The sequence below is a fragment of the Astatotilapia calliptera genome, chromosome 3 (assembly GCF_900246225.1).
Source record: "Astatotilapia calliptera chromosome 3, fAstCal1.2, whole genome shotgun sequence".
Taxonomy (NCBI): Eukaryota; Metazoa; Chordata; class Actinopteri; order Cichliformes; family Cichlidae; genus Astatotilapia; species Astatotilapia calliptera.
In genome coordinates, this window is record NC_039304.1 from 11,153,355 (window position 1) to 11,172,395 (window position 19,041).

The 19,041-nt window shown below is 41.9% G+C and overlaps 2 protein-coding genes across 6 annotated transcripts in view; one reads left to right on the plus strand and one right to left on the minus strand.

The window, feature by feature from the left end:
- The window catches only part of pcxb (pyruvate carboxylase b), a 291,444-nt gene that overhangs the window by 189,290 nt on the left and 83,113 nt on the right, over positions 1-19,041 (plus strand). The window lies entirely within an intron of this gene.
- The window catches only part of LOC113018602 (leucine-rich repeat and fibronectin type-III domain-containing protein 4), a 38,335-nt gene that overhangs the window by 15,104 nt on the left and 4,190 nt on the right, over positions 1-19,041 (minus strand). The window contains exons 3-5 of one of the 2 annotated variants that reach the window (XM_026161750.1): positions 3,279-3,887; positions 3,029-3,191; positions 1,084-1,254 (exon numbers count right to left, since the gene is read on the minus strand). In XM_026161750.1, the coding sequence (XP_026017535.1) occupies positions 1,084-1,254; positions 3,029-3,191; positions 3,279-3,861 (917 nt within the window). In that variant the 5' untranslated portion in view covers positions 3,862-3,887. Of the gene's footprint in view, positions 1-1,083; positions 1,255-3,028; positions 3,888-19,041 lie in introns of both variants that reach the window. The other variant, XM_026161749.1, reaches the window with a different exon arrangement.

Below are 19,041 nucleotides of genomic sequence, written 5' to 3' on the forward strand. Positions count from 1 at the left end.
TACAGTTCACAGCCGTTTTTAGAAAAGGGTTAACTGTGACTGTACGTTGATTTATGTGAACATCAAATCCACCTTTGCGTTATCTGAACACATGGATCAGTGGAAGGGAAGCAATTCGTGGAGTTCATTTATTGTGCAAATGTCTGCAATTGTAAAAAATTTTGTTGTGCCATAACTTATTTTCAAATGTTTCTAAAACCTTAAACTTGATAATTGTTCCCAAGTTTCCATTTTAATACCAAGCTGTTATAAGTAATTTTATATGGCATTTAATGACTGGTGTGATCTGTAGAGGGTATGGGAACATGTGAAACTGCAGAATAAACTGGCTGTGTATAGCATGGCTATGTGAGAAGCTCTATTTAGTACAATCAGACTGAACTTTATGTTAAAATATAAAAGATTTAAACACTGGATTGCATAAACTATAGAAGAATACAACTTGTTGTGCAAGCATTCAGGTTTCCCTTTTAAATCTGGATGCAGTTACAGGGGAAGTTATGATTAAAGAGATCATTTTAACTTGTTATTAAAAGGTGGCCTGAGCTGAAATGTCTCTATTACTAATCAAAGCACTGGTCAGTTGTTATGATCTTGCACACTATGGTCTGTCATAGCGTGCAACGTAGTCCTTAGACAGGCGAGTTAGAAATCGTGTCAGTGCAACACCTCATACGGTTGATTTGACAAAAATGTCAGTCCCACTGAGTTCCAGTTGACCAAAGCTGTGTCACAGCTGGACTTTGATTTCCACATTAGTTGGAGCACAGCTGACAGCTTTACAATGAGTGCGTACTTCTATTTATAACCGTCATATAACTCGCCATCACTATTTCAAAACTTGAAATATGTTTGAGTCAGCGAAGTGGTGAGAATTTGTGGTGGCACATAAATAGCATAAAAGTAAATGTTGACTAAAGAATTTACCGAATGCCAGCACACCAGCATTGTCTTTCTTCTTTTTCTGTGCCAGAAAGCACCCTGCTAAAAACACACACACTGGTAGCTTTGTGGCGTCTGCAACAGGATATTTCTACTAAGCTACTTCTGAGGGAAACATAAAAGTTGAAGCTTAAGAGCTACCTTGCAAAGAGAGGATCAGGAGGCAGGGTTCGGAGCCTGTTGGAGGTCATATCCAGCCTTGCAAGCTTATACAGCTCTCCAAAGACTCCTTCCGCTATGTGATCTATCAGGTTATGGTCCAGGTTTAGTGTGTGCAGACTGGCCATGTTCTGAATGGACTCCCATGGTACCCTGTAGATATAAAAAAGAACAACGGCTAATGTGAGATTTATTGAATTGGTAAACTTTGTAGTGAGATTGATCATGCAGTGTGAAGATGGAGTAACAGCAGCTCTAAAGACAGATCCACCTCTTGAGACCACTTTATTAAAGGATGTGATTGTAGCACCGATAGATCCACAGTTCATTTGTTGTTCTCTGGGTAATTTCTTCTTACTCGTCAGAGAACAAATATGCAACGATGAATTAATAGTGACAACAATGGCAGACAACAACAACAGATGCTTGTTTTCCTTCTGAATCTTTTGCTCTATCTGGGTTTCCCCAAGTCCCATCTGTGACCCATTGCTGTAGTCATTTAGTATTCCATTAGTGCTGTCATTCCCTGTTTTGGACCAATTAGTGAATCCAAATGAAATGTCTGGAACTAGCAAAATAGGAAAAATACGAAGCATTTATTTTTTGGCGTCAGTCACACCAGCCCTGCTGATTTTAACCTTTTTTTGTGTCCAGGTTCACCGAACTGAACTTTACAATCACCTTGCTGTTGAGTAATAAAGTTCATTGGGTGCAAAGCATGCTTTTCTTTTTGTAGTTGACTAAATAAACGTATTCAGTGATTTTAATCAGTTACAAAAACAATTTGGTAAACATTGATGGTTACAGCAGGTGGCCTCCATTTATCTGTACAATAGTTTGATTAGACAAAAGGCCTGAAAGAGGAAAGAAGTGCCAGGCATAGTTAATTAGACCATGTTTATGGTTTAGATTATGGTTTTAGAGGTTGGAGAAAGGCCAACGAGCTGCTTTAGAGGAGACAAATGAAACATCTTAATCAGAACTGACAGCCCAATGCTGCTGAATTTATCAGCACAGAGGGACACTAGGAAGAGAATAGAGGTCTAAAAGAGAATATCGTCATTGTTCTGACTTATCATTTAGACCAGAGGAATGGAAAGTAACCCTGAATCCCTATTGTCCTAAATAGACACGAGAAGAATACTGCACCCTGCACTCAGCTGTATAGAGCAGCTATAACAGTGTACACGGTGGCAGTGGAGTGAGCTCAGACCAAGTGAAAGAAAATTAGAACCTCATCAAAATTGACTTTCATTTTTCTTTCCCTTTCTTCTCCTCGTTGCCTCATATGTCAAGTGTTTTCATTGTGCATTTGTGTGTAAATTTTGTGTGCAGGATACACTGACAGAGACGGATGTGTCAGTGTATGCTGGCTCATGAATTAAATTGAGTTTGACACAAAGGATGTCAAACTCAATTTAGTTCATGGGCCACGTTCAGTCCACTGTATGCAGCCTAAGAAAAACAACAGTATATGGTTCTTTTCCCCTTTAAGTTGTGTAGCACAAGGTGTTTTCCTAAAACTTAAACTTGTAACCATAAAGCCATGTGAGATATGTCTTCAAAATGTGCAAAATAAAGTATTCTTGTTAAATACTATCTATTTAAGAATGACCTATTTACAAGGAGGATGAACATCCTGAAATATTGCAAGAAAAATAATCTCATAGTTTATTTTTCTTAATTCATTGAGTTTACCGTCATATGAACAATTGAGAGATCAGTGGAAAGGCACAAAACCTTCACACGTACAAGTTTTTGGAGTAATTTAGTGAGAAACTCTATCAACAACGGACTTCACTGCCGTTTTTAAACGTTGCAAGTCTGGCTCCAGGCCCCATTTTTGATGATTTCTGCTTAAAGAACAATGTCTGTGGCTTGGATGTGCTGTGCACGTGGGTGATACCCAACAAAAGCAAAAACTCACCTCCTGAGGTTATTGTAAGATAAGTCGAGGTCTTCCAGTGTGAGCAAGAAGTCATCGAAAGCCTGCACGGAGACCTTGATCAGCTGGTTGTTGTTGACAATCAGGTGCTGCAGATTGACCAAACCTGCAAGGTCTCTAGGTCCGAGTATTGTCAAGCGATTACCTGGATAAAACAATAAACGGGTAAAAACACGTTTAAGTAGTGTATTTGATTCAAGTCTTGAACACTGAGAATAAAATAACTGCTCACCATCCAGATGCAGAGAGCGTAGACTCTCCAGGTCAGCAAAGGCCATTGGTCTAATAAGGTGGATGGTGTTCCTTGACAGTGTCAGATCAACCAATCCGGTCATGTTGACAAAATCATTTCCGCCCACTTCTGTTATAAAGTTATCGGCCAGTCGCAGCTCAACTGTCCGCCGGTCAACATGCGGTGGGACGAACAGGAGGCCTTTGTCGGCACAGAGCGTGCTCAGTGACTCCGAAAGGTTTCGACACACGCAGTGGAAAGGACAGGCCGAGACCACACCCCACGTCTCCCCTGCTCCAATTAGAGAAGGAAGCAGGCAGCATGTGACCAAAGTCAGCCAGTGAAAGACTGGGAAAGGGACAGAGTTCGGGAGGGTTCTCTTTGCAGTCCTGGGACAGGCGCAGTGGATGAGATGGGAGGAAGTTGACAGAGATGAAACAAAAAGAGGGGACAGAAGAGAGACGGACAGACTGGGCAGAGGGAAGAGGGAGGGGAAGTCGGAGCCCTCTGCTCTGTCTTCGGGGTGGTGTGTGTGGGGTAGGTGTTTTTGTCTGCGGGGATTGAAGGGTGGGGGGACAGGCATGGTAGAACGCCTGGCTGTTCACAGACCTGGAGAGAAAAAGAGAACAGATGGGGGGGAAAAGATTAGACATAGTTTTTAAACTCATACAGTTGGTCGTATTTCTATGTGTGTGTCTGGTTTTTTTGTCTTCCACCTACTCTGACTAGACAGAAGTGAAGCAAGGGCTTGCTTTACACACATCCATACCTGTGTGGGTCAAGGCCTCTTCTAAACAAGTACCACTTCACACTAGTGCCTACATGGTGCTTTGTAGCATTAAAAAAATCTGTATTGAAAAATAGTTGCCTCCCTTGCTGTGTGCTTTTTTTTTTTTTTTTTTTTTTTTTTTTAATTGGCTTACATGTATATTCTGTCCTGTCTACCTCTTTGCCACTGTAGCTTATTGCCTAGCAACAGCATCCCAAAAGACTGAACACAGCCAGTCCCCATAGTAACAGTTACCTAGAAACATGTTAGAGTGGATTATTGTTATATCATAGGACCCTTTCTTAACACTATGGGTCAGGGAATCAAATTGGGTCAGCAGCCCATCAGCCTGGATTCCACAGCAAAGCTCAAATAAAGCACAATGCAGGTGTTGGTAAGCCTGGCATAGTACTAAACACACCAGGGTCCCATTGTAAGTCTCACACATACAGTATGTATGGCAGTACAGTCGTACTAGAAGCAAGTCGTTCTACTCTGCAGCCTTGTTTTTTTTAAATGTATGGAGAGGATCCATAATTCAGTCACTATTTTAAAGCAAAAAAAACCCCAACAAGCTCTGATTCATCAGGTTACACTTGGGCACACACTGTTACAAATACTTGCAAACATGATAAGCATCTCTGGAAAACCCTATCAGAACATATAAACAAATGTCATGCTAATTCTGGTTATTTGTGAATAAAGGCACTCAAAACGTATACACTGTGTCTCTGACATCTGTCAGTGTAACATTATTGGCTCAAATGACTCCCCGTTTGGCTGTTAATTGGCTTTTTGGTTGTAGGGGCGGGTCAGCTGTTTTGTTCGGTGTTAAAAATCTCACTTCTGTTTGTGTTGTGGCTTTGAAATGGCATCCCTCTGCCTTTATCTTGCCAGTAAATGCACACATTGTGGCTTAGTGATAAGGTATAGGAGTGAGTCACAGCCGCTGATTGCCATGCCTAATAGTTGTTATAGCAACTGTAGCCTAGATGCAGAAAGAGTGACAGAGATGGTTGATAACAGTCAGAGATGCGATGAGGGGAGATGAGATGGTGAGTCACGGACGGACACAAAAACATCACTGAAGAACGATGGGGATATTTTCATATGAAGCAATCTGTAAACTGACAGTGCAGAAACTAGAGTGTGATGATTACACGGTGATATACAGTATGTGCAACCCAATACTTTGAGTAATGACCAGGCATAACTATGCATCACGATGGCTTTACAGGTTGACGCAAATTGCGGCTCAATATTTTCCATTAGATTCTGGCTTTACTCTTTCTGCCTGAAACTAGAGGAGCGTTTGCAGTCTAGCTCGGATAGCAAGACTGCTACATGGTAGTTTTGGTCTGCTTCCAAAATGTGAGCTCTATATTAGACCAGGCTACACTGTCTCCTTTTTGAATGATAACTTTGTATTGAGTAAATGAGAAGATGAGAACTCTAGTGCCTGAAATGAATATACTTTTTTTTTTTTTTTAATCTTGGGATCTCAAATGTTCTCGGTAAAAGCTGAGGGGAAGGAATGAAAAAGGTGGTATAGATCACGCAAGAACTACTTTTTTGCTTTATTGAATGGTTCCATTGCTGCTTTAATATCCTGCGTTTCCTGTTGAAGCATGATGCTTGGGCAGCACATTAAACCAATGAGATATTAGTTATCAAGAGCAATGCAGTTTGGGCATGAGCCCGGTTTTCTGCCCATCCCATCAAGCCGTTCAGTTGTACGTCAATAGACTGCAGAGTTAGAAAACATTGCTTTTTGCTACTTGAGTGCCTCTTGGTTGTTCTGGGAAGCTGCAATGACTACCAGGAACTCTGTACCGTTTTCAACCCAGCCTAAAAATAAAACTCCCAAGATGCTCTCCAGCTTAGCAATGATATCAGGGATTGTTATTTCCTTATGTCTAGTGTCATCATTTTCAAAAAAAAGAAAAGGAAGGATGAAAATGCTTGCAGCAGGAGAGAGTGGGATGGTGGGAGTGTGGGGAGGAGGACAAAGGCACGGAAGCCTGCAGTGACAGCCAGTCCCTGGGGCAGGTTGATGCTGGAAGTCGACTGCTCCTGCACTCCTGTGGAGCCATGCATACTAAAATGTGACAATACTCTGGCAAAGTGTAATACTGCATAAAAATGTGTCTTCTCCGCCATGTTCCCTGAAAAGCCCTAATGTCAGGTGGTGTCTTCATACGATCGGCGCTAAACCAGCTTTACCCCACGCTTTGCTAACACTTGGTTTGCCTGCGGCATGCTGAATGTCAGTAATGCTCGTGCAGTCCTCTGTTGTGCGTCCTGCATCTGTCTCCACACCGTCATTTGACCTTTGTCTGTCTCATTCATTTTTTCCTCCTCTACTCTCGTTGCTTAGCTCTTCTCAGTCATCTAATAACTCTCCTGGCCTTACTCTCACTCTGTTTTTAATTTCCACCTTCTGTCTCCTCTTCTCCTTGTGAAAGCCTTCTCCTCGTGTCCTCCCTGCCCACACTGTCCACTCCCACACCTCTCTCTTACTGTACCGCTCCTCTTCTTTCTCTATTTCCAGGGATCGGGCTTTGTTTCCTCATCTTCTATCCTCTCCCTGCAGTTGTCTTCCTTGTTATCTTTGCCTATCCTGTTTCTGCATCCTTGCTCACCTTCCATCTTTCTGCCTCTGGCTATTCTGTAAATTACCACATTTTCTTTCTTTATGTCTCATTCCCTCTTTTTCTTTCTCTCCGTCTTGTCTGCCCTTGAGGCAACCCAAGTACGACAATGTTGTCAGTCACAGCACTACCTCACCACCTTCTCCGGCAGCACTTCCTCTGTCATTTTGTCTCGTCTCCCTATCGCTTGCTGATTCTGCTGCCCTCCATGTCTCCTTGCCAGTGCTGCTCTAACTTTCAGTCACAAACTATCCACACATGCAAACACACACCCTCTGATCCTGCAAACCACACATGATTATATGCTGCACCCTGCCTGTCTCAGAGGCTCCCTCCCTCCCTCCTCGCTATTTCTCTCCTCCCTCCCTTCATTTATCTAACTTTCCCACTCATCTCTTCTCTCCATCTGCTTTCTCTTGATTTCTTTCTTCCCCTCCCAAACTGTCATTTCTCTTTCTTCTTACTCACTCAGCGTCTCACTCTCTCCTTCATTTGGTGCTCTTCCTCTGTTATGGAGGAGATCTCATTTACAACCAGAGCAGTGCAGTATTGAAGCTTTCTGGCACACAAGTTGGATGTAACTGATCTGCTCAGCTGCTGATCGATCAGAGCCAAAGAGATAGATAGCACCCTGTCCCATTCATTTACTCTCGCTCTTTTTCTTTCACTCTTTTCTTCTTCCATGCTCTCATTGCATCTTTTTCCCTCTTTAACAGTGATAAAGATGCAAGTAGTAAACATGTTAATCCAATAAGTAAATACTTTAAGTTTTTTAAATTGTGAGGAGTTTTCTTTAAATTTCATATTTATGCAAAAAATAAAGAGTGACACAGCAGTATGCCTGATGCACTATGGCATTTAATAGCTGCTTCCAGCCTAGGATGAGTGTTTCTTCTGATTCATGTGTTCCCTTTAGTGACAGTCGGTGTAGGACATACAGTTGACTGTATTTGAGAAAGTCTCCTTTGGACCTTAGCCAGTACACCTCTGGTGACCCATTCTTATTTGTGATTCCAAAATCTGCACACAAAAAGGTACCCAGATTACATCTTCAGATGTGAAACTCAACAAATCCTCTTGTTTGAAATGATACAACTCAGATGTTTGCCACAGCTTATAAATCCCTCAAATCAACTTCCTACATTTCTAATCTTACCTGGTTCTATCGGGTAACTGTCACTTGCGTATAATGTAACCTACAGCAATGCCTTAACCTTAACTTTTTCAGTTTTTAACCACTAGTTGAAAATAGCTTTTGCCTGATATTTATCTCTGTTCATCTGTTATACAAATATATAGCTTTTTTTGATTCCAGTTCTTCCCCCCTCTTATCTTTCCTTGTCTCTTTGGTCTGTGTGTGTGACACTCTTGTAACACTGGATTTTCCCCTCTGGGAATCAATAAATTCTTATCTAACGCTTTGTACCGATGCCTCAGAAAGCTATAGTACGGCATGTGTGCGCGTGCAGTAACTGAAATAAGCTAGGTAAGTATCTGCACTTGCTATATACGGTTGTAGACATGAACTCCCACCATGCTTGTCTAGTGCGTGTTCCTGTTTGTGAATTAATGTGACACTTGTCTGCACTTAGGAAGTCTTCTTGTGCTCTTAAGAGTTTGCTGCTGAATTTGCAATAAGCCGGGGACACACTTATGTGTGTCAACACAAACACACCCACACTTTTTTGCACTCTCGCTCAGGCACACGTGCACAGAGAACAAGACATCGCAGTATATAGCAATAAGGACAAAAGCCCACTGGGACAAAGCCTACTTGACACTTTTTGGGACAAAAAAAAAAAGTCAAGGAGGTCAGTCGATAAAAGATTAATGATTAAGAAATAAATCACAGAGAAGAGCACAAAAATGCGCCGGAAACTAGACAAAGAGGAGTATGAACAACAGACTATTAATATGAAGGTACATGTGTATTTGCTAGCTCATCCAAGCTCTTAGGCTTGTGTACCATATCTGTTGTTTGCAGGTGTTTTTGTTTTGTTTTTTTACTCTATTTTGGGAAATCTCTTCTTGCACGACCCTGCGTGAACCCATAGCTGTCCAGAGAGCAGGAAACAGACTGTTGACGAGAGCAAAAAAGGCTGCATAAAGTGAGAGTGAGAACATGAGCTAAAAGCATCTATGGAAGGATCTACTCTGTACCCTCTGCTCTGGAGCACAACTCGGTGCCAAGAGACTGAACCTGACCTCACCCCAACTCCAGCAAGCTTCAGTTTTAACACCCACCACAAGCCCTGGAGGGTGCCGCTTCTCTTAGTGAGGACAAACACTGCTGAATGCGTTGCCACTAATGGCTTTAAAATGATGAATTTTCATTAAGTGTTTTTTCTGTGATACTGTTGAACCCGAACCCATGCAAATTAAAATAAGCTTAAGGCATGACTTGTGGTAAAAGCTCTAATGCGTCTGTTTGAAGTTTGTTTTTCACATGTTGGACCTAATGCACTTGGTCCATTGTTGTCCTTGGTTTCTGTGGATCATTATTAATGTCGGGGCCTTTTAAATGCCAGCCACTATTAATAATGTTAATAAAATCCATGTGTGTCTGTGTGTTTGCACATGTAGGTTTGTGATTATATTTCCAAATCTGCAGATTGGCGTGTGTGCGCGAATCCACTTTGGCACTCGCAAATGCCATTAGCCCATAATCGACTTAGGGAATGTTGCAATGTTTATAAACAAGGGGATTTGTATTTGCTCTCAGAAGCCACTTATCACAAGCACGGTAATCCACAGATCTTATTGGGCTGTGAATAGGTGTCCCAACAGGCTTCAGTCAGAAATCACTGACAGCCAGACATCGCGTTGCCACTAAGCAGTTAATGCTGGACTGCAAGGCGTTTAGTTTGGAGGTAGAAATGAATGGAAAGTTTTAAAGCGGCATCATTTGACTGTCTATTCATATGGCTGGCATGCACTTGAGCTCTGCTGCATTGTTTGATGTTACAGTACGCAAAAGCTCCGCTAGCATAAATGCAGAGATCAAATATGGAGGCAGCCTTTCATTCGCTCGCATTCAAATTCTTTTTCGGTTACACTAAGGCTTTCTAGCATGCACTCTTACTCATAATCCAGGCCCTTCATATTAGGTGAGCACTTGCATACAGAAACAACTGCGAGCATACCAAAACAGTCTTCCCACACAATCATAATTATAGGGAGGCCGACACATAGACACACACTCTCTCTAGGCAAGGAACAAAAGAACACCCACGTAGCCTCTTCTTGCAGCAGTCGTGTGTACTGTAAGCCCACTCATCCTTTTGATACTATCGCTCCTCTGTCGTACTTGGTCCTCTTTAGTATGTATAGAAAGCACAGGGACGGGGTAACGGTATTGGATATGGAAAAAAACAACAAATGCAGAGGTAAGGAGAGACTAAAGCATGAAATACAGTGAAAGTGGGAAGCAAAAAAAAAATGGAGTACATAAGATGGAGGAGGGAAGGGTGCAAGATGGGATAAAATGAAGCCAGTTGTGTGACGAGCGGAGGAAAAGTGGGATGGAAGAGGAGAGTTTGAGGAAAATGGAGAGAAAGGGGGATGAAGTCATTGTGTGTGAATGCGTGTCGTTAAGCGGATGGGCAGAGAAATATGTAAAGGCGATAAACGGGTGAAGGCCGCCATCCATCGCTGTCAGAGAGAGGGATGAGGGAGGGAAGACGGGATTTGATTAGAGGAAGGGAGAGCTGCTAAAAACGACTCTGTATGTCATCGCCGTCACGATAGTGGTGGGAGAAGTGGGAGTGAAAGGCGATGAGGTAAGGAGGAGTGGCGAGGTTAGTGGTCAAGAAAATTACAGATAAGTTGGGATGGGACATTTAAAGCACCACATCTTGAGGTCAGAAAATTAAAAGTAAAGGCCAAGTATGTGAAAGTAGTCTTTTTGTTTCCTCTCTAAATGCTGTTTTGTTGTTGTAGGAGTAGAATTTAGTAACCCAACTAAGCAAACTACGGGCTGCTGTCCCAAAAGAAAATGAGATGATTACAAACGCTCCAACTTTAGATTTGTTTCAGGTCTTTGGCTGACTGAGAAGTGTGAAGATCATTATCTTTCAAACAGGAGTTACAGTGTAATCCTAATCTTTGTGTCAAGCATGGGCCTCTCAAGAAAGAACAAAAACATGCTCGTTTGTGTGGAGTCCTTTTTCGGTCTTTTCATCTTTTTGCCATACAGATGGGGGTACTGATGGGGAGGAAAGAAAGCTCACAGAACCCCTGAGGTAAATAGTAGGAGTGAAAGAAGTGAAGTGTGTTCTCTTTAAAATAAAAAGACTGCAGTCTCTTCACAGTGGCACTCCAAAATAATACACTTCTTATGAAATACTCGACTCAACTAATTCCTCCCAAGCCTCTGTTGTATTTGAAAGAGGAAGAAATGAATGTGTGTGTACGTACTCGTATATTCATCTGTATGCAATACCCACTCTCACTAATTCCTGTTGGAATCCTTCCTGTTTGGAAGATTTCAATAATTGTTTCTATTCCTGGAACGTCTCATAGCCAGATATTTAACGTGTTTTCATTTGGGTTTTTGGTTCAATTATTTGTTTTTTCATTCCTGTGAAATTTCCCATCAGTTTATGTACTAAGTGGCTCATATATTATCCTTGTTTTTGTCTCACTGAGGCACATTTCACAGTTCTTGCATGAAGATCATAAAAACTCTGGTGGTTTTGGCGATTTTTCTTAAGCAGTCTGAAGAGCTTTTACTCTTATTTGTACAAAATTTGAAGACACGAGTGTTTGATCTGAGAGATTCTAGCGTTGTAGGGTGCTTTTGGCTACTGTACCTTATGAAAAGCCAGGAGCTCTTGAAACTATCTAATCTTTAAACATGGCAACACTTAAGAGAAAGCAACCCACTCTGCTTGTTCTCCGCTCACTGTGTTTGGAGTAGGAAAAAAAATGGCAATATTGATGGAGTCTTTGAAGTTTGGCTTTATAAAAGCTGCCACTTCGCATCAGCTTTGCATAGATAAGCAACCCAGTCTTTAATGAACTTGGAGTGGCTTGTTAAAAACTGCTTAAAAAGTCATAAAAGTTGAACCACCTCGGTTACCTGTGATTCTTTTTGAAGTGTGGCTGTCACAGTGGCCAGACCTCCCTTCGTGCAATATGTGGAAGCGCTCGGCTGCAGGATGTGCCAGACATCCCAAAAACCAGGTGTTAACCCTGCTGTTCTGATTTGGCGCTGGCTGTGAATTGGTGAACCACGGAGAGGCTGAGCAGGAAAACCTGACGTGATGAACCACAGCAACGAGTAGGCCTCTACTTGGTGTCACGGCTCACATATGTGCACCTCCATCTGGCTATTTTGTTCCTCATCAATCAAATGAACATATAGCTTTGGAGGCTTTCTTTCCAGTTCTCTAACAGTGTCATTACCATTAAGGTTGTTATAACTGTGGCAGCCAATAACCCATTATTTGCTGAGGGTTTGTAATTTAGTTTCCTCCCCTTGGAAAGCCCACACAACTGCACAGCTTGGGGATTATATTTTCTGGGAGGTAAATTGAATTGGCAAACAACAGAGGTGACAGTGATTTTCTTTGGCACTTCATTGGCACAGAGGGACGGGGAGTGGTGCCGTTATGATTTGTTATGTAACTCTCGTATACACCGCCTGAACTTTCTTCCTACTGGTATTTGTGGCCATTATAGAAGTGTACCAGCACAGCTTGTGTTGTGTGTGCATTTCTTTTCGCCGGGAAGCTTTTCTTAATCGTTGTAATGCTTCATTGTCACTCAGAATGCAAAGCAGGACTTCAACATTATGTTTTGAACATCCTTTTGTAAATGCTAGCAGTCTCTTTCTATACATCTTACAGATGGATTCAGCAGCTGGATCACGGGGACAGCTGAGCAAATAAGGGACATAAAGCACTGAAAATAACTTGGTTACATTGCTGTGCCAGAGTGTCTTTTCTACTTGGAGAGTAATAATTTTTCATTGTGGAGGATAGCTGTCATACTGCTGATAGGGGGAAGCAGCTCAATGCTTTTCTCTTTTGATGACTTCTTACTCCAGATGGCAATAGCATAGTAGGATCTAATTAAATTCCACAATGACAATAAGTAAGCCAATAAAATCATGTAATTAATAGCTGACGCTCTCTGTGTTTCCACATGCTCATTGATGCTATTCCATATTGCGCTGATTGTGAAGGAAATTGTGTTTGCATCAGTTGGCATCCACGAGCCATTCTTTAAGACTTCTCCGTGATTGAATCACACGGACTGCGGGGCGGACACGGTTCTTGTAGCAGAGTGGGTTGGCCACTAATTGCACAGTTGGTTGTTTGAGACATGGCCACATACGCTTTGACAAATGTGACCTTGGGCAAGGCACTGAACTTCAAGATGCATGGAGGTGGGTGAAAGAGAAACGCACTGCAAAGCACTTTGTGCGAGCGTGCCGAGGTTAAAACAAGTGCAGGCTGCTGATGTCACATGACATCAGTGGGGTCGTTAGGGGAAAGGATGGATTAAATGGCTGCATGATGTCAAGAGCCTCGAGCTCAACACATGTGAAACTTGAAAATTAAAGCAGGAGGTTGTGAAATCTTTGCTTTGTTCTGCAGCGACCAAGTTGTCACTTTTAAAGTTCAGAAAGGTGTTTTTAAGGTCTGAAAAACAACATACTGTTCACGTATGTTCACAGGGACGTGAACATACGCATGTTCCTCATTCAACACCTTATTGTAGATGAAAGCAAGTTAAAGATTCTTCAAATTTATTGTGCTCATCTGGCTATCTGCTTCTAAAAAATGCTCCCATATTCTAATTGTGATGTGCTGTTAAATATTAGTGACTTAACCTGTGGTGTGACACCTATTACCCTTAAGTCTGGTACCAGTAGATATTCTCTTTCTTGATTTGTAAGATTTTAGTGAAGGTTGATTGTGTGCATTTGAGTTTGCAGACAGAGGGGTCACCCAGGAGAAACTCTTGCTTCAGTTTCTAATCCTAGTTTATTTTTCTTCAGTCACATTCTTGAACTTCTAAACTTGCACCCACTTAAATATGGTTATGTTTACATCCACAAATTTGCCTGCAGACACACAGTAATGTAAGTGGTGTAAAATAGCTGACCTGCCACTCACCGTGAACATAATGTGCTTGCATTTTCCTGTCCTGTTTTTATTTTTTTTAATCCTTCTGATGCTCTTTCTTCATCTTCGTCTCTCTAACTTTCAAGCTCAGCTTCATTGTCCCTTATTGACCTGTTTTGGCGCTTATTTCTCTATAAGCAGATGACTGCTCGTTATCTGATTGCCTTTCCATCCGAACTCCAACCTAATGTCAGCCTTTCAGCACCATATTATCAATGGATGCTTTTGTGCGTGTGCACCTGTGCGTGTTTACGTCGATAAGGCTAATCAACCACAAATTCAGTACAAATACAAGTCTACAAATGATGTGCCAACACACCACTGCTGATCTGTCAACATCCCCACCAGTCAGACACCCTGCAGCGCCAATTATATGGACCCTGATTGGCTGACGCCACGGGATGCAGCTTGGTGGAAAAGCGCGCGCGCGTGTGTGTATGCATGTGGCAGTTTGGTGATTCAGCAGGCTTTTCAGCTCAGTGAGGGGAAATCCTGAGTAAGAGAACAGTTACCCAATCAGCGTTCTGCATCCAGCACAGTAGGTCAGTGACATGCCAGCCAGGCCTCTGCATCACAGTGATGGATGTATTGATTAATGCTGCACAGACGGGCGCACACACACTTCCACACAGGCGCACACTTCTATAAAAAATAAACTGTCTTCACTAATGTGTTTGTTCCTTTTTCTACCCTTTTTCTATTTTATGTCATTCGATTTTCTATATTGCTCTAGTGGTCACCCATCTTTCTCATGGCCCTCTCTGAACCAAGGGAACTTAAATGAGGAAAGACAAAAGGCCAGTGATAAGAGATGGGTAGCACAAGTAGAATCAGAAGGAGGCATAAATGTAGCATGTAGCATATAAGCGATTCCTTGCTCGAGTCTCGTTAGCATCAGGCGCGTTTGATCTGAAGCCACTTTTAGCTGTTATGAATCACAACTTGCAATGTAACTCACCACAAAGAGCTTTTTTCCCCCCAGTGTGTGATACTAATGCAGACAAAACAAGGCTGCACTGCAATGAGCCTGCAGGGGAAACTGGTTTCCCTTGAGTTTGTTGATTACTGCGTCTCATATTCTAATGCTTAGCAGTGCTGATACATGCAGAAATGCTGCGTGCTTTGCTGTGAGACTTAAGTGTTTCCAACTAAGTACAAGCCGGTTCCTTCTGATAGTCATCACCCACGCTGCATTCTGCACCATGATTCACTTGAACATCTACAACCAACTGCATCTGTTGGTGATATTTGTAATGCAGACAAACACATGTGAACTGAAGACGTAGTGCTGGTTTGGCAGGAAGCTGTTCCCAGCGTGTTTGGCAGAATTGTGGGACATACTTCCAAACTGATGGTCATGATGTTTGCCTTTGTCGGGCTTGGATTTAAACTCGATGTGAAGAATGTGCATCTCAGCAGTCTAAAAGACTCTGACGGTGCTTTAAAAGCCCAGACTTTCTTTTTCAGTTCTTGGTTTTAAACTCATGAAAAGCCTAAAATCAATCATCGAAGAGTAAATGCACCCAGAATATCAGTCAGTGGACCTGACAGATTGAAGGGCACCTTTGATTTGTCTTGGTATGGTATAGTGCTGGGACAATCAACAGTCATTTATCCAGCAAGAATGCCAAACCGCTTAGGCTTTGGAAGTATGACCCCATATTTCCTACTCTTTTTCTGCCTTTTTACAGACTGAACATGCGATAAAAGGTTTAAATGGGGTCATAACATCTTGCATTTTAGGCTCGTTGGAGAAAAGTTTTGATGGGATTGAACACATCAAAGTTTTGTGCTGTTCCTGTAAATCCATCTGCTCTCTTCCTCCATCTCTAGAGGGGGTTTTCACAAAGCAGGATTAGCAAGTTAGCCTGATAAGTTTAAAAGTACTCTGTGAAATTTTGTTAGCAATTCTCAGTCTGCATAGCTGAATCACATTACATAAACCTAATTTTCTCATTTAGTTTCATAGATTTGGATCAGTATTAGCTAGAGTGGACTAATCTTTCACAGATATGCGGGTTAATTCCTAATCTTAATTTGCAAAATTCTGCTGGGACTCATTGGATCTAGTTCTAGGTGTTTATAAAACGCTGCAGAAACCATAAATTTTATTATTGTTTTCTAATTCGTGTTTCTCCTTTGTGTGTGTCCTTTATGTGATTTTTGAGCTGACCCTTCTCTTTGTTGCTCACTGTTTTGGTCAGGACTAAATGGGTCAGGCCTGATGGAGCTTGTTGGAGCACACTGACACTGACCATCTTATATTTGCAGTGTGTTTTGCCACTACAAAGGACATCAAGTTCAGCGTAGCTGCTTTTTGATAATGGAGGTGTGCTCATCATGTTCTCTAATCTCTAGAAGGATAAGAGATCGTTCTGTGGCAGAATAAAACACAGAACTGGATGAAGAGAGCACAGATAACAGTGTTCGTCTCTAGCTGTAGTTTCTACTTCTCTTTAAATACGATTGCTGCGTGAAGTCTTAATTTCCACCACATCTCCGACCCCACACTTAACCCCTCCCCCAAGTTTCCTCACGTTCACACTCGACTTTCCCCCATTTCTCCCATCTCCTGGATATCTCCGTCCCCAAAACCCACCCCTCCATCTGTCTCCAGTGGTTGCCGTGGTTACGGTTTGTTCTGCTCATCAGGCACCTGCTGTGCCTAAACAGACTGTCAACAGTTTAATTACTCATACTTTCATCCCCGTGTCTTTCCTTACTTTCTGTACAGCACGTTTGCTCGCTCCTTCCACCTCTTTACGGGTAACCTCTTGGTAACTTTCTTTTGCTCCTTCAATCATTCTCTACTTTTATCTTCACACTTCCTTCCGTCATTTGACATCTTTTGACTTTCATCCTTTTTTTTTGTCATCCTTTCGTTGCTATCATTACATCCTACAAATCTACGTTCGACTACCAACTGTCTAATTACTCAATCTTTTATCATTCAGTCCCATCGGATTGATTCCATTCGTTCACACACACCCCCTCCTCCTTGTGTCTCTGTTTTATTAGTGCAGTTTTTCTTCTCAGACATTGTTATTCCTCTATTCCCTTATCCCCACGCTCTCTTATCATCCACCTCTCAAGTGTCATCGCTCGCCTTTTCATTCTTCATTACTCAGTCTCTCTACATCCTCCGAGTGTTCCTCCCTATCTTAAACAGTGTTGTAATTACGCCTCTTCATCACACTATCGTTCTGTACCTCTCTGTCCATCATCTGCCGCTCTGATCCCTGATCCCGACAGCGGCCTGATGCCTCATCCTTTGATCCTCCCACTATTCCTTAACAGCTCAGCTTTTCACGTCTCTCCCTTCACCGTTTGTCTTCCCCTCTTTCGTCCATTCATCCATCAAGTGCCATCCTCCTGACAGTAACCGTGTTTCCCTTGTTTCAGGGTTTCAAACTTTCCACTTCTCTCCTTGATGGAAAGTTGGTTAAATCAAGCAGGTGTGGGACATCCTACATCCATCATAGGTTATGATCTTTGATGTTTAATCGTGCCTTTTTTTTTTTTGTTTCATGTAATTATCATTAATGTTCATGACTTTTCCACTTATTTGGGTCCCTCATCCTCCTTTTGGCTCTTTGTTCATTAATCAGCTGTTCAGTGAGGCCTCGCCCCGCGACCAGCTACTGTCCTGTCACCATAACCAAGTTTGACTTTTTGCTATATTGAAGTGGTGTGCATAAGTATTTAGTAATGGGCTCTAATCTACGTTTAGCTGGCTTTTCTGGGGTATTTTTACCATTTCTAAAGATTAAAAAATGCATGAGAGCAAGTTTAATGTAATTATTAGCAAATCAGACTTGTAGTATGCTAGTATAATTATAATCACCCAGCCTAGTCTTAATTCACAGGCCAGATGCAGTTCATACTGCAAAAATGTCTGGATTTGCATGTTGTTTGAGCTAGATCACACTAACTAGCACACAACCAACACTGCCCGGTAACCCATCAGTTAATAAATATATATAATATAATATATACACACATTTGGTTTGTTTATCTTGGCAAGTCTTGTATTTTGAACAGCAAGTGCCCCATCTGTTCACCTGCCTTACTGTTGCCTGAGAATGACGGGCAGGCACCATCGGTAACAAGAAGCCACGTGGAGCATTAACAACATAATTGAGAAATTGTTCTTTTATTCTGCTTTTATTTCACTGTTTGAGTCAAATGACACTCACCTGCTCTGTATTCTTATGAAACTCAGTAGCAGGAGAGCAGAGCCAATTATAGATTGATGATTTGCTTAATAGAAACCAAACAGCCTCTTTGTTGCACTTCAAAAGGAGTTAGTCGTCATTTCTTCTGCATTAGCTGTGCCCCCGTTCAAAGCGGGAGTCAAAACTGTAAACTATCAACGGAGCAAATAATGAGCCCTGTCTTGGTTATTCAGAAAGCTTATTGTTCACATGTGCCGTATTGTTTTAAGCTGAATCTCGTTTGTTTCTGGGATAATTAATGTTCCTCTAAGGTAGATTTTTCACTTCCTATAAGCCGGTACTCGATAATTGGCTCGTCTTTTTACATGGAAAAGCCCTATGGTACGTTGTATTCCCCTCCTAGTTATATCTCCAAATAGTTCATTACTGGTGTTAGTGATCTTTAACAGAGTTTTTGGGGCCATGCAAGGCTAATTGTAGCCAATGGTAACAGTAGAAAGCAACATAATGATGACCATCTGTCACTGTTAATTATTTCTTCTCATCTGTTTTTCTATTTTTAATTCCTACCCAGTCAATCCTCATTCATGTATTCTAGCCTGGATGTGTCTCTTTCTAACTTTATTATCTAGTCACTCATCTCAGGTCTTTTTTCCCCCCACTGCCTTCATTTTAATGTAGTTTCTTGCTTCTGAAATCTCGATTATACAACACTGTGCTCATCTTGATCCTTCCATTTCTTTGCTTTTTCACTGTTACCATAAGACCTTCATCACGTCACTGTGTATCCTTCCCTACTTCTTCCACTCATTGTTTTTTCCTTGTCACATGACAGTCTGTCACTGATTATAACTCACCCTCTGCCATCCTTCCATCTGACCTCTCTTAGCCTTCAATACCCACCACCACTATCATGTGCCACCCCTCCCTTTCCTTTTTCCATCTCCGCACATCACTATTTACCCTCTCTCCCTTCTCCGTTTCTTTCTCATCGCCCTCTTATCCTTGTCTGTCCAGTCTGTCTGATCTCCCGTG